General features: G+C 53.9%; 2 protein-coding genes across 4 annotated transcripts in view; both read left to right on the top strand.

Moving 5' to 3' along the window:
* SIN3A (SIN3 transcription regulator family member A) overlaps positions 1–11509 on the top strand; it is a 34657-nt gene extending 23148 nt beyond the window's left edge. Inside the window, exons 13-21 of the mRNA XM_065688981.1 lie at positions 554–792; positions 1762–1945; positions 2130–2703; positions 3295–3464; positions 4751–4924; positions 6223–6315; positions 6615–6709; positions 7025–7232; positions 8881–11509. Of these exons, the coding sequence (XP_065545053.1) occupies positions 554–792; positions 1762–1945; positions 2130–2703; positions 3295–3464; positions 4751–4924; positions 6223–6315; positions 6615–6709; positions 7025–7232; positions 8881–9111 (1968 nt within the window). The 3' untranslated portion in view covers positions 9112–11509. The remainder of the gene's footprint in view (positions 1–553; positions 793–1761; positions 1946–2129; positions 2704–3294; positions 3465–4750; positions 4925–6222; positions 6316–6614; positions 6710–7024; positions 7233–8880) is intronic.
* A 57-nt stretch (positions 11510–11566) lies between these two features.
* On the top strand, positions 11567–24356 carry MAN2C1 (mannosidase alpha class 2C member 1). Of its 3 annotated transcripts, XM_065688984.1 has the most exons (26): positions 11664–11807; positions 12256–12381; positions 13387–13510; positions 14206–14276; positions 14473–14650; positions 14988–15177; positions 15599–15705; positions 15865–15975; positions 16795–16887; positions 17325–17441; positions 18177–18272; positions 18555–18700; positions 18886–19009; positions 19525–19646; positions 20095–20180; positions 20615–20785; positions 21043–21125; positions 21280–21374; positions 21495–21599; positions 21791–21947; positions 22262–22405; positions 22495–22604; positions 23138–23217; positions 23324–23469; positions 23640–23743; positions 23825–24356. In XM_065688984.1, the coding sequence occupies exons 1-26, from the start codon at positions 11716–11718 to the stop codon at positions 23940–23942; spliced, it is 3096 nt and encodes a 1031-aa protein (XP_065545056.1). In that variant the 5' UTR covers positions 11664–11715; the 3' UTR covers positions 23943–24356. The 3 variants fall into 3 exon arrangements, with proteins under 3 accessions (XP_065545054.1, XP_065545056.1, XP_065545055.1); XM_065688982.1 differs by lacking the exons at positions 23640–23743; positions 23825–24356 and having other exon boundaries at positions 11567–11807; positions 14572–14650; positions 23324–23585; XM_065688983.1 differs by lacking the exons at positions 11664–11807; positions 13387–13510; positions 23640–23743; positions 23825–24356 and having other exon boundaries at positions 12303–12381; positions 23324–23585.
* Positions 24357–24364: the final 8 nt, after the last annotated feature.

Below are 24364 nucleotides of genomic sequence, written 5' to 3' on the forward strand. Positions count from 1 at the left end.
AAAGCTTGTGTTCTCTTAATGCAAGAAACAGATCCAAGCTGCCATCCCTGCCCCTCACTTTGTGTGCAGAGCTCCTTCACACTGCTCCAGATGAAATTATTAAATGGTCAGCATGTAATCGATGCATCTTTTCCATTCTCACTGCCCACATCGTGCATGAGAGCATGCATCCGCCTGTAATAATCTGAAAAGCAATACGTTCAGGATGTTAAATGATTGACATCTTGAAGTGGAAGTTAGCTCAGCAACTGTCTGAATACGCTCAGATTTGGCACGTCCTTTTGTAGAGAAACTGTCAATTGTGTTCTATTCCCAGGTGGAAAATGCAATTTCCAAACAGTATCATTCTGGTAGCCTTTAAATTCTTAGGCAATATTACTGAGGTAGCAGATAAAATAGAATGGGATTATTTTAGAGCAGCCAAACATGGGAAGCACTGCTCGAGTACACCCTGTTAAACATGCCTGGCTTCTTGTTTCACGTCACTTCAACGTTAGCCTCTGTGAAGTATCTTTTGTCTGTTCAATGATGGCTAATGCTCCATTCCCTGCAGCTGGATGTTGTCTTGGAGACCAACCTGGCAACGATCCGTGTCCTTGAGGCAATCCAGAAGAAACTCTCACGCTTGTCTGCTGAGGAGCAGGCCAAATTCCGGCTGGACAACACCCTGGGTGGCACCTCGGAGGTGATCCACCGCAAGGCTCTCCAGAGGATATATGCTGACAAAGCAGCTGATATCATTGATGGACTTCGGAAGAACCCATCCGTGGCTGTTCCCATCGTACTGAAAAGGTACTGACTGCTCTAGCACCCTGCCCAGGGTCTCCACCTGAGGGGAATGTGCCAGATGTGGTCCAGATTGGTGTAGAAATACCTAATTTTTGTCCTTAAAGGCTGTGATCTCCACAAGGCTATAAATTAAGAAGCGTATTTTGTGCTCTGGTCTATTGCTGTGTTTCATTATAATCACTTAGAAAGAGGGAATTGCCCTTCTGAAACAAAAACCTCGAAGCTCATCTGGAGGGATGGAGAGCTTCTGTTGCCTCCTCTCAAACCTTGTTTCTTCCCTGGTGTCAGCATCATGTGTAAGACAAGGAAAGTGTGTGCTGTGTGGGTTGTTCCAGGGCTAATTTGATCCCATCTCTCAAACCCTATGGCCGTTTCAGATTGTGGTGGTTCATGATCTGTGGGTTCACAATCTGTGTTTCAGATTGTGGTGGCTGTGCTACCCTCAGGTTCCCAGGCTGCTTTCTGTTGTCAGCCTCCCCTTTCTCGGTCAAGAAAAGGCAGTGGATGCTGCAGCTACTTGAGGAAGCTCAAGATGTGTAAGCAGGAGTTGCTCCTCCCTGGCCACTTCTCACCTCCATGGGGCAGTTGGCCCTGTGTCTCTGGGAGCTGGGGGTAACACCCTTGCCCGGGATCTTGAGCTGCATCAGCGGTGCTTTGCTTGAGCTGCTGAGTGGAGGTTCAGGAGTCCATTCCTGGAAGCTCAGGTGTCCATGCTGCAAGGGAATGACTTTGTTAAGCATCCAAACTAAGCTGCTCCTTTTCAGCAGCTGGAGCTATGTGATTTTGTGGAGGGTGTCCAAGAGACCTGGGCTACCTCTGTGGCACTCTCATCCCTTCAGCCCTTCTCCTTTCTGCAGACAGTGGGGCTGGGGAGAGGACATTTAAGCCCTCTAGCTGTCCTGGCATGCCAAAAGGTTTTCCTTGTATACTCGGAGTAGACCTCTTAACTCACCTTTGTTTTCTTGATCCCAGGTTAAAGATGAAAGAGGAAGAGTGGCGAGAAGCCCAGAGAGGATTTAATAAAGTCTGGCGAGAGCAGAATGAGAAGTATTACCTGAAATCCTTGGACCACCAGGGCATCAACTTCAAGCAGAATGATACCAAGGTCCTGAGGTCAAAGAGTCTCCTCAATGAGATTGAAAGCATCTATGATGAGGTGAGGCAGTCCACCAATAGTTCCCTTCCCTCAAGCTTATGCACTTTGCAAGTGCAGTTTCAGTTCCTGTTCCTCACTGCTCAATGCTGGTGGCACAGACTCACTGTCGGAGCTTTCTGAAAGGGTCTTGGGTGGAAAGAAGTGCTTGGGATTCATCTTTGTGCTGTGTGTTTCTCATTTGTAGAGGCAAGAGCAGGCTTCAGAAGACAATGCTGGAGTCCCCACAGGCCCACACCTATCACTAGCCTATGAAGACAAGCAGATCCTGGAAGATGCTGCTTCTCTCATTATTCACCATGTGAAGCGGCAGACGGGAATCCAGAAAGAGGACAAGTACAAAATCAAGCAGATCATGTATCACTTCATTCCAGACCTGCTGTTTGCTCAGCGAGGTGAACTCTCAGATGTGGAAGAGGAGGAAGAAGAGGAAATGGATGTGGATGAAGCTACTGGGGCTGCAAAAAAGCACAACGGTGTTGGGGGCAGTCCTCCCAAAACCAAGCTGATGTTCAACAATACGACGGCTCAGAAGCTGCGGGGCATGGATGAGGTCTACAACCTCTTCTATGTGAACAGCAACTGGTACATATTCATGCGGCTGCATCAGATCCTGTGCTTGAGGCTGCTGAGAATCTGCACCCAGGCTGAGCGTCAGATCGAAGAGGAGACACGGGAAAGGGAGTGGGAGAGGGAAGTGCTGGGCATAAAGCGAGACAAGAGTGACAGTCCTGCCATCCAGCTGCGGCTGAAGGAACCGAGTGAGTGCCTCTGGTGGGAGGGAGCTGGGGAAGGAAGATGCTTCTGTAACACACTGACAGGGCTTGTTTGGTGTCTTCAGTTTTATATGCCTAAAAGACTTCATAGACCTCATAGAGGAGGCTACACTGGAAAGCACATGACTTCATCAGGGGTTGTAGTGGTAGGACAAGAGGTAATGGGTTCATGCTTAAACAGGGGAAGTTCAGGTTGGATATAAGGAAGAAGTTCTTTACTGTGAGGGTGGTGAGGCACTGGCACAGGGTGCCCAGAGGAGGGGTAAATGCTTCATCCATGGCAGTGTTCAAGACCAGGTTGGACAGGGCTTTCTGCGACATGGTCTAGTGTGAGATGTCTGCAGGGGTTGGAACTGGATGAACTTCAGGTCCTTTCCAACCCAAACCAGTCTGTGATTCTATAATATGATTATGAAAGTACACATGGCCTTAAAAGTACTCTAAATGTCTATAACACACAAATTTAAACCTGTTACAGTAACTCCTCAACTTGAACAGGTAGTCTGAGGACCAAACTTCAAAGCAGCCCTTCCCTAGGGGTGGTGTGTTCATGTCTCCCGTTCTCTCCTGTTTCAGTGGACATTGATGTGGAGGATTATTACCCAGCCTTCCTGGACATGGTGCGCAACCTCCTGGATGGGAACATGGACTCATCGCAGTACGAGGACTCCTTGCGTGAAATGTTCACCATCCACGCCTACATCGCCTTCACCATGGACAAGCTGATCCAGAGCATTGTTCGACAGGTGACTGCCAGCAAAACCTGGAGGGGGGATGCTCCGGGATCGAGAAAGGAGCTGGGTTGCTGGCTGCAGTGAGAGCCTGTAGGGGAGAGGGAGTGTTGTATGCCTAAATGGGGAGTTTTGGGGGTAAGCAGGTAAATTCTGGGTGTTTGTTAACTCTGCTGTAAAGCTGACCTAAAGAGATGTGATAAGAGACTCCTCTGAGTCCAGAGGAGGCCACAGAGATGCTGCAAGAGCTGAGCAGCTCTGCTCTGGAGCCAGGCTGAGAGAGCTGGGCTGGGGCAGCCTGGAGAAGGCTCCTTAAGGAGAGACCTCAGAGCAGCTCCAGTGCCTAAAGGGGCTGCAGGAAACCTGGAGAGGGGCTTGGGACAAGGGCCTGTAGGGACAGGCCAAGGGGAATGGCTTTAACCTGCCAGAGGGGAGACTGAGCTGAGCTCTTAGGCAGAAGCTCTTCCCTGTGAGGGTGCTGAGGCGCTGGCACAGGGTGCCCAGAGAAGCTGTGGCTGCCCCATCCCTGGCAGTGCTCAAGGCCAGGTTGGACACGGGGGCTTGGAGCAAGGGGTCCCTGCCTCTTGGCAGGGGTTGGAGCTGGATGAGCTTTAAGGTCCCTTCAGACCAGGCTGGGATTCTATGAAAATGTAATTTCTGCTGTATTTATGCTATTGAGACTGTCCTTTGAGTGTGTGTTTTCCATTTGTTTTCCAGAAGTTTTAGGATAGAAGTATTCCACTTTAAAGTGTCTCCAGAGCTAATCTTGCTCTAACTCTGAAAAGGAATTAAATGACATCTAAATAATTTCTTTCATTTTCACCAGTGCTGTAAGGACAGCCTCTTCTAAACAGCTTTGTCTCTTTTATCTGCCTGTTTGAGAAGCTGATTTTGGCTGTTAAATTGTAGTCCTTTTATTGGGCTGGTAGGAAGAATGTGTGACCAAGGGAAAAATTCTTCATGTGCCTTTTAGTAGCCTGAAGAACAAAAGACACAAGGAGCTGGAAGTGGAATGGCTTGAAAAGGCCTTGCCTCTTTCAGAAGGGTAGATTGCTTTTCAGAAGCCCTCTGCTTTCAGTGCAGACGTTGTCTGGATTAAAAAGACAGTTGAGCAACTTTTGATTTTTAAACTTGTGTAAAATAAGGATTTGATACTAAATTGCTCACCCCTTTCCTCAGCCACAGCAGCAGTCCCTTGCTGAGGCAGGGATATACTGTGTCACTGTGCTGTAGCCCTTCCTCCCCTGGGCATCTAGCAGACTCCCCGACAAACACCTTCCCCATGTTCTTCCTTTTTGCAGCTCCAGCACATAGTGAGTGATGAGATCTGTGTGCAGGTAACAGACCTCTACCTGTCGGAGAACAACAACGGAGCAACAGGAGGTCTTCTCGCTTCCCAGTCTTCTCGTAGCCTTCTGGAGGCCGCCTACCAGCGCAAAGCGGAGCAGCTCATGTCAGAGGAGAACTGCTTCAAGGTAAAACCAGGCTGCGAACCATGGCATAAAAGCAGCAAGCAGTGAGGTGACTGCCTTGTAGGAAGGGAGAGGCACAGTCCTTTACAAAGGAGCCCTGTTTAGCATCCAAGGGTGCTGAGGACTTTTCTGTTGTTCTGAAGTTCAAAGTGTTGGTGGCACATTGTCGGGGTTTAACCACAACTGGCAACTGGAACCACACAGCCGCTTGTTTGCTGCTCCCCCGACGGGATGGGGAGAGAATCATAGAGTGAAAGTGAGAAAACACATGGGTTGAGATAAGGACAGTTTAACAGGTAAAGCAGAAGCTGCACATGCACAACAACAAACCAAGGAATTCATTCATCTCTTCCCATTAGCAGCCACTCCAGGACAGCAGGGCTCCATCACATATCACAGTGACGTGGGAAGGCAAAATACTATCACTCCCAATGTTTTCCCCTCCCTTCTCACCCCAGCTTTATATGCTGAGCATTATGCTGTATGGTGTGGATTATTCCTTGGGTCAGTTGGGGTCAGCTCTTCCCAGTTGTGTCCCCTCCCACCTCCTTGTGTACCTTCTCCTCCTCACTGGTGAAATCCAAAATGTAGCCCCATCCTACCTACTATGAAGAAAACTGGCTTCATCACAGCCAAACCCAGCACACAGCTTTTGGCACATAGGATAATGCCTCTGTATGGGCCCCTCAGAAATGAGGTTTCAAGGAGGACTACATTTCCTGGAACAGCAGTGAATACCCCTTGTGCCTCACAATATCCTTGGGGTGTTATCGTATTGACTGCTTTGCTGTCACTGGTTTTCATTTGTTAGTTCAGACTCTCCCGTTTCTCTTATGTCTCAATCTTTTTGTCAACTGTGGGGAGAGCTGTGAATACTGACAGGGCATTAAATCATTGCTGACTGCATCTGTTGCTAAACAAACGCAGTGCACTGTGCTAATCAGATCCATACTTCCATGCCTGAGATGCAGGAAGTGGTCAGGCCCTTTCTGAGCAACTTCAAGTACTTGGGATAAAAGCCTGTGTGTACGATCTCTCTTCCCTTGCCTTCAAATTTATTTTGGGGGCTGAAGAAGGACCAGCACCACTCCAAAACCAACAACAAACAGAAAGCTTTGCCATCTTTTGGTCCCTCAAAGGTTGTGCAGTTTGGGCAGGGTTTTCCCTGGGCTCTCAGGGCACAGATTTTTCCTGTATAACTATGCCAGCTTGCTTCATTCTCCCTTTGCCCCAGTGAGAAGCAGAAGTTGTTTCTTCTAACCGAAACCCCTCCTGAAGCCTCTTCTGCCTTTTCTTTGTAGCTGATGTTCATTCAGAGCAGAGGTCAAGTTCAATTAACCATTGAACTGCTGGATACAGAAGAAGAGAACTCTGATGACCCTGTAGAAGCAGAGGTAAGAGCAGCTTGTACAGAGAGCTGTGATATCCAGTTGACTGTTGTGTGGTCCATTAGCACAAGATAAAGAAACATCAAGGACACACTGTAAAGCTTTCAGTGGTGTGAGTAGGCAAATCCTTCTTGATCTTGCATTAGAAAGCCCTCAAAACCATGCAGAGAAACACTGTACCTGCCTTTTGGGGGATTAGATGTACAGAGCCTTCAAAAATGACCTTGTGTTCACATATCTAACTTCCACCTCACGTTGGCTGGTGGGAAGGCAGTGGCTGACGTGTGCTCTGTGCTCACTTCCAGCGCTGGTCAGACTACGTGGAGCGGTACGTCAACTCGGATTCTACCTCCCCTGAGCTCCGGGAGCACCTGGCCCAGAAACCAGTCTTCCTGCCAAGGTGAGTGGCCAGGCTGGGCTGCAGACCCTACCTGATGGCCTCAGAAGGCAGAGCTGGGCTCTCGGTCTCGCCTGCATCTTAATGCAAAGGCTGGTGGCTCGCCAAATGGGGTTTTTGGCAGTCCTGCCTTGGCTTATAGTAACCCTCTACTTAAAAACAGTGGGTGCCACGTCAGGGTTTTTCATGAGCAAGGAGTTGATGGCACAATAGCCAGAACTTCAGAAATAAGAGAAACCCAGTGGGCTGACTCATTGTAAGGGTCTGAGCCTGAATGAGGCTGAGCACTAATCCCCAGAGGGGTTCTCTGGTCTGCAGGAATCTCAGGCGGATCCGTAAGTGTCAGCGCGGTCGGGAGCAGCAGGAGAAGGAAGGGAAGGAAGGAAACAGTAAGAAGTCCATGGAGAACGTGGAGAGCTTGGACAAGCTGGAGTGTAAATTCAAACTGAACTCCTATAAGATGGTGTACGTGATCAAATCGGAGGATTACATGTACAGGAGGACCGCTCTGCTGCGCGCTCAGCAGGTAGGAGCAAGCAGAGTTACTCAGATTTGCTTTTGGTTCTCCATGCCAAAAGTAACTGCTGGGGCAAGGGAAGGAGGAGGTGGCTGGGATGCTTTGTGAGGGAAGTGTTGGCTCTTTGGCTGTTCTTGAGCTGTAAAGGTTGGGGTTTATTCAAGGTGAAAGCAGCCCCTGACTCCAGATTGATCAAATTCAGTTGAGGAATGATTTGGTCTTCTGAATGCTTTGACACTGGGTGACTTGTCTCATCCCACAGGAATATTTCCATCCAGTAGGGAAAAGCAGGGAGCTTTAACAGCAAACTCCAGTTCTAGTGTGACTGTTTCGACTTAAGATTTGCAATCCTTGGCTCTAAGTTTATTATAATCTATTTAAAACACAACATTAAGCAGAATGCTGCTGCTTCAAATGTAAAAGAAAGTGAAACCTGCCAGATCCAGGCTAAATTACTGACTTAAGCAGCCAGAAGCAGAGGTACCTGGGGTTCTGTCAGCAGGAGTCTCTTCTGCAGCTGCACAGATTGCTTTCAGTTGATTAAATCACTTGCTTTCTGAGCAAACTACTGACCACTGAGAACACTGGGAGCTGAGGGAGTGGGAGCGGTGCCCTGCTTCCTGCCTTGTAAATCATCCTTCACAGCTCCCTTTCAGTCATGCATTTAGACTTCTAAAACAACGGCTCGCCATCTGTTTCTTGCTAATGAAATACAAATAATGGGTTCTTCTCGTTAGGTGCAAAGTGATTTTGTTAAACTGGCATTCGCACCAGATGAGTGTTTTCTGTCAGTGGCGACTCCTTGAAACGCTGATGCTGAGGAGTTTGATTTAATCCCATCCCTCCCATTCAGCTGGCACAAACCTCCAGTGTTTTTCACGGAGAAGCTGAACATAAATCAAATTATTGAGCTGTTAAATATAGAGCACAGCCCCTTGGTTATTGAAGGAGCTGCAGAAAGAAGCTTCACTGAACTAGAGATCTGTTGGATTTAACAGTTAACACTGAGATGCAGTCAGTCTTTGGGAGAAGAAGAAAACAAGTTTTAATCTGGAGGCTTAATCATATTTGCTGGTTTCAATTATGACTGTAGTCATGGCTTTAAACCAGCTCTCCTGGATCTTGCATTCCTTAAGCAGATGCTCTCACTCAACAATGGGAGCAGTTTGTCCCCTCCTGATGCTTCTGCTTAAGCGAGTGGTTCTCAAACCTTTTAGACCTGATTTGGTTCTTAACTTTTCATAGCAGGTAGGTCACCACATGTCAGCATACTGAGTTTGCTCTCGCTTGGGACCCTGCCCCTCTGTGGAGAACTGGAGGCTGCCCTTGAAGAGAGCAGGGCTGGCCTGTTCCGGGCTCTGCCTCGAGGAGGAGGAAGTGATGGCAGCATCTTTTAGGCAATGCAGAAGGGACTCAGCACTGGGTATGCAGCTCCTGGGCTCCCACAGGTTATGTTTGGTGTCCACAGCCCAAGAGCTTAAAGCTTTTGGTACTTATGAGTTCATTCTGTCACTGTCATTGCCCTGAGAGGGGTTGGTATCAGAGCTTTTCCTCTGCCATTAGCCAGGGCTGGTGTGTGGCTGGTGATCCCCTCAGCTGTGCCACAGATTGGGGACCCAATGCTGCCTTTTCCTAATCCCTGTTCCTATTTCTGTAGTCCCATGAAAGAGTGAGCAAGCGGCTGCACCAGCGGTTCCAGGCCTGGGTGGACAAATGGACCAAGGAGCACGTGCCCCGCGAAATGGCAGCCGAGACAAACAAATGGCTCATGGGCGAAGGGTTGGAGGGGTTGGTGCCCTGCACCACCACGTGTGACACAGAGACCCTGCACTTTGTGAGCATTAACAAGTACCGCGTCAAATACGGCACGATATTCAAGACACCCTAAAGCTCCCCCCCGGGGCGAGGGAAGAGCCCGGGAGCGGTGTGTGTGTGTGCGCGCATCAAGGAAAAGGAGGAAGATGCCTTCCTCCCCTCACTGTGTATCTCCGTAACATGGCCACTTGACTAGTGCGTGGCTGGTACACCCTGTCACCAGCGGGATTCCCTGTGGGGATGCGGATTTCCGCCGGCCCTTGGACTCGGGCACGTGTCCCCCGAGGGCAGGAAGGATCCTTCTCTGAACTGAGCCATCCCAGAGAAACACAACGAGCTCGTACACACCAGCAGTGTTGAGGCTTTGACTCCCTGCAGGCCCTGAGCGCCGAGGGAAGAGACCCGGAGGCTTCTCCAGCACCGGACCGCTTGGATGTGTCCCGAAATCCCTCCCAGGTGCCTGTCCAGACCGGCTTCCCCTCCCATGGGGCGGCCCGACGGCACCTCCAGAGCGGAGCCTGGGTTCTCTCGCCTCCCTCTTGTCGCTCCGGGCTGGGCTCGCCCCGCGCAGATCGGTCTGTCCTTTCTAGTGCCAGTGGAACTGTTTGGTTTTGGTTTGTATTTCCTTTGGGGGGCGGGGGGGGGGGTATTTTTTGTACCTGCTTGTTTACTAGTCTCTCCTAGTGCCATGCACCAGCTTTTCACACACATGTCCGTACACACACACAAGAGAACAACACGATTTTAACATGTTCCCCTCCTTTTTTCTTTCTTTTTTGTTGTTTTGTTTTTTTGGTTGTTTTTTTTTTTTTTTTTGTAAATAAATGTACAAATTGTCAATTTTGGGGGAATTTTTTTTTTGTTTGTTTTTGTTGGGTTTTTTGGCTTTTTTTTTTTTTTTTATTAAAGGAAGTATGCTTGATGTGCTAGCATAACTGTACTAGCTTCTTGTGTACCATAGTACCAGGTGGCTTGAGACTTAGTACTGACAGACCGATGGAGACATTTATTACACTTTTTACCAAAGGGAGTTATCATTGTAGTGCTTTTGTGTGGAAACTTTTTCTCCTTTTTTTTTTTTTTTTTCCTTTTTCTTTTTGTAAATAAAACCAATGTCTTTGTTCTTAACTGGAAGAAGACACTCGCTCACCTCCAGCCCTGTTCTTGGTCTGAAAGGCACTGTGCAGCACGCAGGATTTGGGGTGGGGAAGGGGAAGAAGGGGGGAACATCCCATCATTTCATATGGTTGGCCTCACAAACCCAGAGGGAAAAGCAGATGCAGTGTGTGTGCTTTGTGGTATAAGCCTGTTAAGATATATAAATATATAGTATATAATTTTAAGTTCTTTTAATTTTTGTTGTATCCTGGTGGATCATTTGTACCCACCTCATCTTCCAGCTCCCAGGACCTTCGCTTTTGGGAAGTGTTGCTGAGCTACTTAGCTGGGGTTGATGGTGCCGATGGATTTTTCCCTCTCGGGGTTGGAGAACACATCACCTGAAGTACCAAACCAGTACTGGCTCGAGCTGCTCTGCGTGTGTGTCTGTGTGTGTGTGTGTGTACAAGAAGAGGGCGCGGGGAGGGTCTCGGGGCATTTCACTGATGAAATCCACATCTGGGATATATATTTTTCTAAGTAGAGAAGTTTAGTGCTGGCAGATGTTTAAAACAAGGGGGGAAGAGTCTCATTTTAAAGAATAAGAAGTCGGCATGGACTTCGTAATCCACGGCAGACACAACTGCACTGTCTCTCCTCCTCAAAGGAGGCAGCTTTCCTTGCACAAACCCATGCTGCCAATCCTGGAATTCCATTGTTCCGGCTTGGGGAGCCTTGGGAAGGGCTTTGCTGCCCTTATACCTCTCCCAGGGCTCTCACCTGGGGTTGTTTTCCCCCTTCAAGCCAGCAGGTCATCTCCTGGCACCGGAGCTCCCCATCATCCTTCCACAGGCACCAGAGCTGGGGAGCGGAGCGGGACGTGAGCGCCACTACTCATTGGCAGCCAATGTACAGCAGGCACATCCTGAACCGGAGCCTCCTATGGAGAGAGGGAAGCACCCAGCGGGGAGCAGCCGCAATGTGCCAGCAATAAACTCCCCTCCTTCGCTGTAACAGCCGGGAAGGGCTCTCCCATTCCAGACATTCCCTGCTCTCTGTTCCCCCTCCGTCTTTTCCGTCCCCGGGGGTGCGCTGGAGGTGATGTGGAGGTGACAATCTGAGACATCTGAGTGGGTGCTGGTCCCAGGAGCATGTGGCGGGGACACCCTCCCTTTGTCCATCCCACACCCCAGCCCTGCTCCCGCCTGTACTATAGCAGAGCTTTGCTTCTCCTTTTGCCCTTTTCCTTCTTCTTTTAACTTGCTTTTTGTACTCTGTACCGTGTGACCTCGGCCCACACCCGCGTGGTTTCTATACAACTGATTGTAAACTTGACTGTAGTGCGGTATTTCCATTAAAACGCCAGGGCTGACCATTGCGTACGGACTGCTCCTTCCTTCCTGCTCACGCACCCTGAGATCCGCGGTGTTCCTGAAGGGATAAAGCGGGACGGGAGCACCAGACGCGGGTGCGCGACCGTCCCGAGGGGCCGCGGGTCCACCGCTCCCTATGGAGCCCTGGCTCTTCCTCCCGAGGGAGGCGCTCGGGCTCGCATGCGCAGAGGCGCTTCGCAGCCAGCATGGCCGCTCCGAAGCACCGGCGCACGGCGCTGGAGCGGGTTGAGAAGTTCCTCTCCGAGACCTACTTCACGGACTGCAACCTGCGGGGCAGGTGAGGGCTCGCTCCCGTCCCTGTGCCCCTCCGTCTCTCCCTCCCTCCTTCCCTCTCCCTCTCCCTCCCTCCCTCCCTCTCCCTCTCCCTCTCCCTCTCCCTCTCCCTCTCCCTCTCCCTCTCCCTCTCCCTCTCCCTCTCTCCCTCCCTCTCTCTCTCCCTTCTCTCCCGCACCGCCGCCATCCCTACCCGTCAGGGCTGCCGCCTCCCCGGGCTCGGTGAACAGAGCACACGCACAGCCCCGGCTCTGCCTCGGGGTGTCCCTGGCCCCGCGGTCAGTGCCGCCCAGCCCGGCTCCAGCAGCCCCTCCAGCGGGATGGGCTGTGCTGTGCTGTGCTGTTCACGCTGTTAAGTGCTAACGGGGTGATTGGGGGAAAGCGGGGTGACTCCTACACGCCCCCCCGCCCCGGGACCGGCCTCGTTAATGGTGGCCCATCTCCACCCTCAGGCTGTTTGGGGATCGCTGCCCCCCCGCGTCCCTCTCCTGCTTCCAGACCCCCCGGCGCATCCCTTACGACGAGGCGGTGAGGCAGGAATTCAGACCGGCTCAAGTGGGGGACTCCTTCGGGCCCACGTGAGTACCGGGTGCCCGTGGGGCTGTCGCTGTGGTGGGGCCAGAGCCTGTGCCTCAGTTACTTGTGTGTGTGTGAGCCCTTGTGAGCTCTCAGTGGCAAAGCAATGGGGTGATGATCGGCTTCCCTGTTGCAAGCTTCAGGTAGAAGGTGCGTGCCCAGAAGGCAGAGGAAACAGACCAAGATGTGTCTGTTTGCGAGGAGAGGGAAGAGCCCAGGTCATCAGTCTTCTGTGCTCATGGTCATAGCCCTGGCTGTGACCCTGATGCTTCTGAGTGGGATCAGTGTCAGAGCTTGGAGAAGATGGGGTTTTTCCCCAGCAGTGGTCAAAGAGGTGATGCTCCTGCCTGTTCCTCTGGGGCCTCAGGAGGAGCTGGGGTCTGTGCGCTTCCTCCTGAGTGCCCTCGGCTTCCTCACTCCCTTGGTCTGTGCCTCCTTGCAGCCTGGGCACAAGCCTGCCCTTAGGGGTTAAGGGCCATGATAAGAAGGGTCACAGGTCCAGGCATATTGATCCATTGCCCTGCCCCAGCCATAATTCAGTTCCTGGTATGCTCTGGTTGTGCTGCCTTCTGGAAGGGGTGCACAGGAAGGATGGGGGAGCAGTTTTCCAGTCCCTGCCAGTTTGAACGAGCATGGCACCGCACTCAGCTTGGCTTTTAGCTTGCTCTCGCACTGACCCTTGATGAGTTCAAAGTATCCCTTGGTGGAAGTCAACCGGTCAGGCCAGCAGCTCATGGCGAGGGGAAAGCCCTGTGTGTCTGCGTGGCACAGAGCGAGGCTGGCACGGGCAGGCACTGTGTGTTGCTTCAGCTGCGGATGTGTGACAGCCACCTCCTGACCATGCCGTGTCGAGGTTAAAGCAGTACATGGACAGGTAGCATCACTACATCTTAATCCTATCAGTGTGCTGTCCCCACTGAGCTTTTCCATGGGCGCCCTGAGGAAGCGTGGTTTCCCTTGGGAGCAGGTCTCACGGAGGGCTGAGGTTGCTGCCTCTTCTCTTCCAGGTGGGAGACGTGCTGGTTTAAGGTGGAGCTGAGCATCCCGCCGGCATGGGCAGGGCAGGAAGTGCACTTTGTCTGGGAGAGCGATGGGGAGGGCATGGTGTGGCGAGATGCCCAGCCTGTCCAGGTAAGGAGGCATGGATCGGGATGTGCCAGCTGTGCCAGGCACCCTGCTCTCGACAGGGTGGTTATCTCCCTTAGCCCTCTGCAATGTGGCAGAAGATACCCCTTCCTCTTTGTTGTGCACTCTTCAGAGGGATGCTTTGGGGAGCTCAAAATAACACATGGACCAACAGGAGAGAACCGAGAACATCTGGAGGTCCAGACAGAGTGGTCACAAAGGAAAACAGGAGGACATGTAGTTGTAGGGCTGGTTAGCCTCAAAGGGTAATCCCTGAGGCAATAGGAGAGCTGTCTTTAAATGAGGGAGAAACTGCTGTGCAGAGAAGGGGGGTGGTTGTGAAGAGTCTGTGTGTGGGGTGGGGAGAGGATGACTCCATGGTCTGCTTGCTGTGCTGTCAGACCACAGAGGGGCAAGCCTGGTGCTGGTGGGTTTGAGTCTGGTTTCTAGAGGTTGTCAGCTTCAGTCCTGCTCAGGTGTCCATTTGCATCCCTGCCCTGCTCTGTGGTGGGGTCTGCAGGGTTTGTGGTACTGCAGGGGCAGCAGCAGCTTCTGTGCTGGTTGTTCTTGTGGGAAGCTTTGTCCCACAGCCCATGGGACCAGCTCCTCCATCCAGCTGGGCTTTGGGGTGTCTTGTCCTGCCCATCCTGCTGTCGTGGACCCCTGAGGACACGTGTTAAATGTGCCATCTTCCCCTGCAGGGTCTGACTAAGGAAGGCGAGAAGACCAGCTACATCCTGACAAGCAGCATGAAAGAGGCTGAGCCCCACAGGTGGGTAGTGTGGGAAGCTTGGCATTGCTTGAAGCTAAGAGGCTGGGATCACACATCCTTGTCTGTGTCCTGGTCCTCTGAGAAGCCGTTCAGGGACTCTGCCTGTTCTTCAGGCCCCACCACGGGGAAGAGAATGGATTTCCCCATCTGCTTGCTTGTGATCTGCTGCCTGATGGTTTGCTGTTGGTCTCCACAGCCTGACGCTCTATGTGGAGCTGGCCTGCAACGGGCTCTTTGGGGCTGGCAAGGGCAGCATGATCGCCCCTCCAGACCCTGACAGGAGGTTCACCCTTAGCAAGGCTGAGCTCGTGGTCTTCAACAGAGATGTCTATGAACTGCTGGTGGATCTGGAAATACTGCTGGACATGGCCCAGGTCTGTGAGCTCCTTCGGTTCCCTTCCACAACTTCATTTTATCTCCTCCTCTTGCCATTCTGTGACCCATCTCCTCCCACCAAGAGGCCCTGCAGGAGCAAATGTTTGCTGCTGCTGCTGCTGGTTGTCTGAAGTGGGGAAAACTGAACAGAGAGAAGCCACAGGAGTGGCTTTTCTATCTGCTTACCTGTTAGAGGAGGGCCCGCTGGGATGGGGGTGTGTGTAACCTGGCTTTAGAAGGGACGTGGGCAAAGATGTAAGGTTGTGTCTGTGGAGCAGGGCCACGGTGTTCACCTGGCAGGTTCTCGGGGTCAAGCTGTTCTCATTCCAACCCCAGCTCCTCGGGGAGGAAAACCAGCGGAGTTCCCAGGCGCTGTGCACTGCCAACCAGATGGTGAACGTGTGCGACGTGACGGACCCCGCCACCTTCCCTGCTGCCCGTGCCCTCGCTGCGGCCTTCTTCAGCCAGAGGAACGGCGAGAGCCAGCACAGCATCCACGCCATGGGGCACTGCCACATCGACTCTGGTGAGAGCAGCACTGCCTCCCTCTGCTGAGCTGGAGGCCAGGGCCCGCTGCACATGGGGAGAGCTGCCCTGGTGCTCCTGCACTGGGTGCTGTGACCCAAGGGAAGGGAAAGGGACCTCTGTGGTGCCCTATAGGTGGTCTGTCAGTGAGGCAGGGGAACGTGTCTGTTTGCAGCACTGGTGGGCTGGTGGTGAACACCAGGCTGCTGTTTTCTACCTGTTGGGCTTTACCCCTCAATTTCCAGTCCCTGGAGGGGTTTCAGCCTCAACAGGGAGGCAGCAGAAGTGGGAGCTGGAAGCCCCAGGCTGTGTTGCTGTCAGGCACTTAGCATTTTGCTCCAGCATTTTCCCCAGCTGATCCCAATCCCAAGGGAGTCTGTGCTGGGTAATAACCTCAGTGGGGGCTATGCCTGTCCCCACAGCCTGGCTGTGGCCGTACGAGGAGACCATCCGTAAGTGTGCTCGGAGCTGGGTCACGGTGGTCCGTCTGATGGAGCGCAATCCGGAGCTCACCTTTGCCTGCTCCCAGGTCAGTGAGATCCCTCTGGGACCTCTCCTTCTGTTGCTTCTCCAGCATGACCCAAAACAAGATGGGGGTGGCAGGGAGCATCCTGCGCAGTTGAAGCGGGGAGGGACATTGGTGTGGTTTGAGGTGGTGGGAGCTGAGCCTGATCTCTGTGCTCTGCAGGCCCAGCAGTTCGAGTGGGTGCGGAGCTGGTACCCAGGGCTCTACAAGCAGATTCAGGACTTCGTGGCAAAGGGGCAGTTCATTCCTGTTGGAGGCACCTGGGTGGAGATGGTGAGCAGCACAGTGAGCCTGGCTCACTGCACCCTCCCTCTGGGACCATAGAATGTGTTGGAAAGATCCCTAAAGCTCATCCAGCTCCAACCCCTGCCACGGGCAGGGACCCCTTCCACTGGAGCAGCTTGCTCCAAGCCCCTGTGTCCAACCTGGCCTTGAGCACTGCCAGGGATGGGGCAGCCACAGCTTCTCTGGGCACGCTGTGCCAGCGCCTCAGCATCCTCACAGGGAAGAACTGCCTTATATCTAATCTGAACTTCCCCTGTTTCAGTCTGAACCCATCACCCCTTGTCCTATCACTTGAGTCCCTGATGCAGAGTCCCCCTCCAGCATCCTTGTAGCCCCCTTCAGACACTGGAAGCTGCTCTGAGGTCTCCACGCAGCTTCTCTTCTCCAGGCTGAGCAGCTCCAATGTTCTCAGCCTGGCTCCATACGGGAGCTGCTCCAGCCCCTGATCATCCTCGTGGCCTCCTCTGGACTTGCTCCAGCAGCTCCATGACCTTATTCTGTTCTTATGATCGGGCCTGACACTGGAGGTGGGGAGCAAGCCTCTGCTGATCCTGGCTGCTGGTGGTGGTCTCCAGGGCCAGAAAACCTCAGTGTCCAGCCTAGCAAAACCACCATCCCTCTCCCCAACTCCGCACTCCCTGAAAAAGGAGCTTCGGCCTGGCCTGGCTGAGCTCTGCTCCTCCTTTGGCCCTCAGATCCTGCCTGTGATGTGCCAGGCTGGGATGACAGCGGGTGGCAATGGGGTGCTCCCACTTCCCTTCTCCAGCGTCTGCCTTGCTGCATGGGCTCCCTGTGCTTCCCCCGCAGGATGGGAACCTGCCCAGCGGTGAGTCCATGGTGCGGCAGTTCCTCCAGGGACAGCGCTTCTTCCAGCAGCAGTTTGGCCGGGTCTGCTCCGAGGTACCTGCTCTTTTCCAGCACGCCCTCCCTGCGCACCACCTCTTGCTGTGTTGTGAGGGTTGATCTCCAGTCTGCCTTCCAGGTTGCTCACATTGGCCGGCCTTATGCAGCTAAAGCTGTGATGAGGAAATAGGTAACCCCCCATGTATCATTGAATCATGGAATGGTTTGGGTTGGAAGGGAGCTTAAGACCATCCAGATCCAACGCCTTGCCATGGGCAGGGACACCTCACACTAGACCAGGTTGCTCCAAGTTAGCCCAGCCCCAGGCCTTGGTTATGTTGCCTGGAGGTCCCTAGAACTGCTCCTTACAAAACACATCTTAGTTCCCTCTGCAAGCAGGGCTCAGAGCCTGGCTATCAAGAAGCTCTCCATGAGCTCAAGCTGTGGTTTGGGGCCAGCGTGACTCAGGTGTGTGTGTGTCCCTCTGCTCCCAGTTCTGGCTGCCGGACACGTTCGGGTACTCAGCCCAGCTGCCCCAGCTGATGCGGGGCTGTGGGATCAGGCGGTTCCTCACGCAGAAGCTCAGCTGGAACCTGGTGAACAGCTTCCCGGTGAGTTGTGCTTCTCTTTTCTTCCCAGGGGATGGACCTGTGGGTGCCGGGGTCCTGTCTGCAGGCCTGGGGCTGTTGGTTCCATGGGTAGAGCCAGGCCTCCGGCTCAGCTGACACAGGCTCTTCTTCCAGAAGCCACCACTTTATGGTGGTAGCGATGTCCTGCCAGGCATTAGGGGAGAGGAGGGACATGCTTTGAGATCCCAGCTGGGGCCCTGGCCTGCACATTCCTCCTGCTTCCAAATGGGAAGCTGTGATTTGCGTGCAGGTCTAACACAGCAAACCCAGCCTCTCCTCTGCTGTCCCCTGCCCTTGCAGCATTCCCCATCCTTGTGCAACTGTCTCCGTGCACTGATCCATCAGGGCATCCTGCAGCTCTGTGGAGAGAAGGTGAAGGCCCAGACTGAATCCTCCACGGGCTCTGAAGACCCCATCCCCTGTGCCCTTACTTCCCTGGTGGCAGAGGTGCTGGGCTCTGTTTGACAGAGCTTGTGAGGAGGTTTGGGCTTTAATGCACGAGTTCTGCACTGATGTGGTTGGAGGGTGCCCTCCACACACACACCTTGGTGTGGGAGATGAGTTTGGGAGCCTGGAAACACTGAGCTAAGTGTGAATTTGTCCCTTTCCGCTACCAGCATGGCCAGAGATCTCTGGGGCGTGCAGGGAACACTAGGGCTGTGCTTTAGCATTTTGGCACTGTGTGGTACAAGACACTTCCCTTTGGCTCCCCTCCAGCATCACACCTTTTTCTGGGAAGGCATCGATGGCTCCCGAGTCCTGACCCATTTCCCCCCTGGAGACTCCTATGGGATGCATGGGCGAGTGGAGGAGGTGAGTGAGGTGGCCAGACCTGCACGTGAAGATCTGAGGCTCCAGGAGAGGGCATTGCCTGGGAAAGGAGTGGGAGAGCCGACAGCGGGGCTGGACAGAGGCTGCTTGGGTGCTTGGCAGTCAGTTGCCTGCCTCTTGAGATGTGTCTGTGCCTGATTTGGGCACTGTGGGCTAGGGAAGTGGGGCAGGACTGAGCTTTGCACCCTAAAGGCTGACCTGGCTTACTTGTGTGGCACTGGGGCTGGATGCCAGGGCATTACAGCTCTCCCAAAACCCCTCTAGGTGCTGAAAACAGTGAAGAACAACAAGGACAAAGGACGTGTGAACCACAGCGCTTTTCTCTTTGGCTTTGGGGATGGAGGGGGGGGCCCCACGCAGAAGATGCTGGACAGGATGAAGAGAATGAGTGACACAGATGGGCTGCCAAGGTGAGAGGAGAGCTCCCTTCCTCTCTGCTGGCCAGCAGCGAGAGCAGCATGGGGCAGGACAGGAGGAGGTTGAGGGGAGCACTGTGTCGTTGTGTTGGGGTTTCTGTCACCTTTCTGGTCAGGATGCACCCTTAGCCCTTGTCACAGGCTCATCCCTGGCCCATGACTGTGTGTCTGTCCTGCAGGGTTCAGATCTCCACTCCCGACCAGCTCTTTTCTGCCCTGGAGAAGGAGTCGTCGCAGCTGTACACATGGGTGGGAGAGCTCTTCCTCGAGCTGCACAACGGCACCTACACCACCCAGGCCCAGGTGAGTGCATGCAGGGTGGAGGCAGTTGTCCCTGACCCCCAGGCGATGTGGCCGTTCTCAATTCTCTTCCCTTTGGAGGGACAGGCCAAGGGGAATGGCTTTAACCTGCCCGAGGGGAGACTGAGCTGAGCTCTTAGGCAGAAGCTCTTCCCTGGGAGGGTGCTGAGGCGCTGGCACAGGGTGCCCAGAGAAGCTGTGGCTGCCCCATCCCTGGCAGTGCTCAAGGCCAGGTTGGACACAGGGGCTTGGAGCAAGCTGCTCCAGTGGAAGGGGTCTGTGCACATGGCATGGGGTTGGAACTGGATGAGCTTAAGCTCTTTTTCAACCCAAACCATTCTACTGCTCAGGCAGATCCAGGGTTCGGACAGTGCCCTTTGGGTCTCAACAATGGCAGCCACCTTGTAGCCAGGACTCCATAAAGCAGATCTATTGCCAGACTTTCTTCAAGGGGTGAGAAGGAAGCCTGGAAACAGCAGCACCCCCTTATCTTCCTTCTCTCCTTGTTTTGACACCAGATAAAGAAGGGGAACCGGGAGTGCGAGCGGATACTCCATGATGTTGAAGTGCTCAGCACCTTGGCTATGGCACAGGGCGGTGGGTTCCAGTATCCTGCCAGCGAGCTGCAGCGGCTCTGGAGGTGAGGGATTGCAGGATGCAGTGCTGTGTGTGCACAACCCCTTCCAGAAACTGGCGAGGTGTTGCAGTCACCTTCCTGGTCGGGACGTCACAGGCACCTTCCCTGGCTCATCACCCGTTGGAAGGTAGCTCCAAATCCTCTGCTGGCTGGAAGCTTCATTTCTGACCTCATTCCTCACCAGTTTTAACTTGTCTGAACTTTTGTAACAATCCATCTGGTAGCCCTGAGGGATAAAAACCAGCTTTTACTCCCCAGGGTTGTGCTTTACCGAGATGAGAGTTGACAGGGTTTAAAGGATTTAAAGAATGTTATGGAAACGAACCCTTTCCTCTCACGTGTTTGTTACCAGGGGGATAAGGAACAGTTGTTTTGTCCATCTTACAAACAGGGCTCGGTAAGCCCTGTGCTCTCCCCTGCTTCATCACCTGGCTTCTCTTCTCTGCTTTAGGTTATTGCTGCTCAACCAATTTCATGATGTTTTGCCAGGCAGCTGTATCCAGCTTGTGGTTGAGGATGCTCTGCAGTACTATGCAGGTGAGCCATGAGGGCACAGGGAGGTTTCAGTCCTCGGCTGCTCAATGCTACAGGCTCTGTCTAGAACAGTGCTGACTCAACAGGGTATTAGCAGGGGAGCCATGGGATTAAAAAACATCCCAATTTAGGGACTTCTCTGCTTGCTGCTGGCCAGGATAGAGCCCAGCAAAGATTTGCTCCTGGCTGCCCACAGGCACTTGCAGTGGCTTCACTTTTATTACAGCACCCCAAAGAGCTGGCATAGCTCTTTGTTATTACCTTTTAATAACAAAGTTAGGAGTGATCTGAGGTTTTAATTACTTACTAATAGATAGTAATAATGAATGATCAGTAGGAACTAGCTGAAGTGTGTGTACATTGCATGGGAGGGCCAGGAATTCCCTGGGATGTGAGGAATGGCCTGGCTGGATCCAACTGCGGCCTCTGTTGCTTAGAGATCCGCAGGGCTGGCGCTGGGCTGCAGCGGGAAGCTGTGCAGTCCTTGTGCAGGGAACTGCTGGAGCCCGAAGCAGGGAATGCCGGGGGCACGCTCGTGCTGAACACTTTGCCCTGGGAACGGACCGAGGTGATCTCCAAGGCTGGGCCAGCCGGAACAGAGACTTTGGGTATGTCCAACCCAGGGTAAGTCGTGTATGAGAACTTCCTACAGGGGCAGAGACAGCTAACAACGGAACACTGCCTCTGCCTGCCCTGGGAAGGGTTTACTGACTTGTCAGATTGCTCCTTGGGGCTTCAAGTTGCCCCTAACCTATGGATGAAGAAGAGGAGGGTACGCAAGGAGGTTTTAGGTCTGATGTGAGAGCAGCGGGGCAGCACAGTGGGACTGGGGCAGATGTTGGAACAGAACCTCTTTGCTTTCCAGCTCTGGTGACAGTCCCCAGGATGGGCTATGCTGTAGTGAGGGAGCCGTTGCTGCCCCCTCAGCCTGTGGTAGTGAGGAAACTGGTAAGCACAGCCTCAGATCCGGGTACCCTGCGTCAGGAGTTGACTGGGGAGAAATCCGGGGAATGCAGCCAGTCCGCACCCTGGATTTGCAACTGGGGCACCCAATTCCTGCAGGTGTGGGTCTGGGAAATCAGTTTCTGTCCTTTCCCCCAAGGAGGATGGGTCCATTGCCATGGAGAATGGGGTGATTGCAGCCTGCCTGGACGAGATGGGGCGCCTGACCTCCCTTCGGCTGCTGGACTCCCAGAGGTACGTCTGTCACCCAGTTACTGGGACTGGGCTCCTCAAACCTCTCTCAGGTTGTGTTCTCACTGTGCACCCTCTCCACTGCCAGTTCTTCTTACGCTGTTCTGCTCTGCTTTGTTCCAGAGAGTCAGTCCCAGATGGCTGCTGTGCCAACCAGTTTGCCCTCTTTGATGATGTCCCCCTGTACTGGGATGCCTGGGATGTGATGGATTATCACTTGGAAACCAGGTAGAGCAGCAGCACGTGCAGCACGTGGGGTTTGACTTTGCTCTGAGGTTCATGTTTCCCTGTCAGTCCCAGCTGTAACTAAAGCTGTAACAGAGCATTCGCACTGCAGAAGTGAGTGCCTGCTGCATGGGGGGTTGGATTGGGATTTGGGAGCCTGGATCTACCACCTCTGCCTTTATCCCTTCCTCTAGGAAGCCGGTGACAACGCTGCTGAAGCCCCTGGAGGTCACCCTGGCCGGGGGCCTGCGAGGAAGTGTCAGCTTCTCTCTGCAGATAGGGAAAAGCAGCACCTTGACCCAGGAGATCATCTTGGATGCCACGTGTCCCTACCTCCGCTTCCTGACCCAGGTTTGGCCAGTGGCTGCGACGGGTTACAAACATTGCACTGTGCAGGCAGGGCCCTGAGAGCTGAGCCTTGCATCTCAGTTACGTTCCCCCTCCTGTTTCCTTCCCTGCAGCCCCCTCCTGCTTTAGGGGAAGGCACCCTGAGGGTGGGGGTCCCCATGGGAAGAGCCCACAAGTTCATCTGTGTTCAGAGTCCAGTGGGGTCTTATTGCACCTGGTGTGCTGTGGGTGCGAGCTGGCTGCTGCACACCGGGGAAGGACAGGAGCATCCTCTGCCCGTCAGCCCCTGTGGTGATGCCCTTCTGCTGTGCGCGCAGGTTGAATGGAAGGAGGCTCACAAGTTCCTGAAGGTGGAGTTCCCTGTGCAGGTCCGGAGCACAAACGCCACCTACGAGATCCAGTTTGGGCACCTGCAGCGGCCCACGCACTGGAACACGTCCTGGGACTGGGCTCGATTCGAGGTGGGAGGAAAAGGGGGGCTGGCCCCAGGGCTGCTCTTGCTCCCAGGTGGTAGCTCGGTGGGGAACGTGCCCCTTGGTACCTCCTGCAGGTGTGGGCTCACAAGTGGCTGGATCTCTCCGAGCACGGCTTTGGGGTGGCTCTGCTGAATGACTGCAAGTACGGGGCATCGGCCCATGGCAACGTCCTCAGCCTCTCACTGTGAGTCAGGGCAGAGCTGCAGCAGCCACTTTGCCTTCTGAGGTGTCTCTGGAGGTCAGGGCAATGCCTGGTCCTAAATGATCACAGTCAGTAAGGGAATAGTCTGGTATTACCAAAGTGGCAGCTGCCATCTGAGAGCTTTTGGGTGACTTAGTTACACAAAGATGCTGTAATTCCTATGAGTTATGCTCATAAATAATTCAGGAGGGATTCCATATCTGCACCAAGTAATACTTCTGTTGCTGATGTACCCCGGGAGGGGAGGCTTAAGGTGAGGCAGGAGCAGCAACGTTACAGTGCACACAAAGACAAGCTCTGCACATTCCAGTTTGACTCCATCAGCCACAGGTTTCACTAAAAAACACCCTTCAGATCCTTTAGTTCTGGGACTGTTTGCTGGTGCCAGAAACAGCATGTTGGCTTCTACCTCAGGGCCCAGCCTTCAGGTAGCAGGGGAGGCAATTGTCTTGCTGCAGTGCTCCCCTTGCTCTGCACTGTGTGTCACAGCCACCAGTGTCACCTTCTTGTCTTAGGCTGAGAGCACCCAAGTCCCCCGATGCCACAGCAGACATGGGCCACCACCAGTTCACCTACGCTGTGATGCCTCACCTGGGTGAGTGAGAGGATGCGCAGCGCGGAGGGTGCTCCTGTGAGTGTCACCCTGAGCACAGCTCTGCCTGCGTGTGCCTAGAGGCTGGAGAGAGGTTCTTGCGTTGCAGGTTCCTTCCAGGATGCTGGTGTGATCCGGCGTGCCTACAGCTTGAACTTCCCCCTGCACACGGTGCCGGCCCGCTCTGCCCCGTGCCCGCCCTGCAGTGCCTTTTCTGTCAGCTCCCCTGCAGTGGTGCTGGAGACCATCAAACAGGCAGGTCCCTGGGGCAGGCATGGGGAGGGCTGAGGGGTTAAGCTGTTGGTGAGGAGTGTGGCTTGCTCGTCCCTGGCTGTCAGGGCCAGCTGATGGGAGCAGTGTTTGCATGTCCTGCGAGGGCAAGACAGGGCGTTAGTACGTGGCTGAGCTCCCGTCTGTCCCCCCAGGCTGAGGACAGGCCCGGAGCCGTGGTGGTCCGGCTGTACGAGGCACATGGCAGCACAGTCGTCGCCTGGCTGCAGACCTCGCTGCCCATTGAGGAGGCGATGCTGTAAGTCCACATTGCAGGGCTGGGGGCATGGGTGGGGATGGGGAGCGGTGGCTTCACCCTCACCCGCTGCTCTCTCCCCAGCTGTGACCTCCTGGAGCGGCCGGTGGCAGGGGAACGCCTGCGGCTGGAGCAGCGGGGCCTGAGGCTCTCCTTCACCCCCTTCCATGTGCTCTCCCTCCTCTTGGTCTTGAGGCAGTGAGTGACAGCATCCATCACCCTTGTGGCAGCCTGGACCAACCCTGAGCTCAGATCCCAGCCTGAGGCTCCCCTGATCCCAAGGAGGTGGCAGCAGCTTCAGGGAAGGGCAGATTCTCACCCTCGCTGCCCACACCCAGCCTCAAGAACAACCCTGCTCTTCAGCCCAGGACACTTGTCCTATGCCAGCTTCTCGCCAGCTGCAGTGTGGGTAAGGTGGTGGGACAGGCTGGCTGGCCCTGCACTGCTCCGACCACAGTGGGGCTGGGGAGAAGCAGCTTTCCAGCGTCTCAGCCTTCCTCTTGTCCAGACCCTTGTAGCAAGCACAAAGACACGTTTGAGTCATTCCCCTCTCCCTTCACCTGCCCCTTGCACTGCCCTTGCAGAAGGGGAGCATAAATAAGTGAATTACATGAAAGCACGCTC

The sequence above is a fragment of the Lathamus discolor genome, chromosome 8 (genome assembly GCF_037157495.1).
Source record: "Lathamus discolor isolate bLatDis1 chromosome 8, bLatDis1.hap1, whole genome shotgun sequence".
NCBI classification, from domain to species: domain Eukaryota; kingdom Metazoa; phylum Chordata; class Aves; order Psittaciformes; family Psittacidae; genus Lathamus; species Lathamus discolor.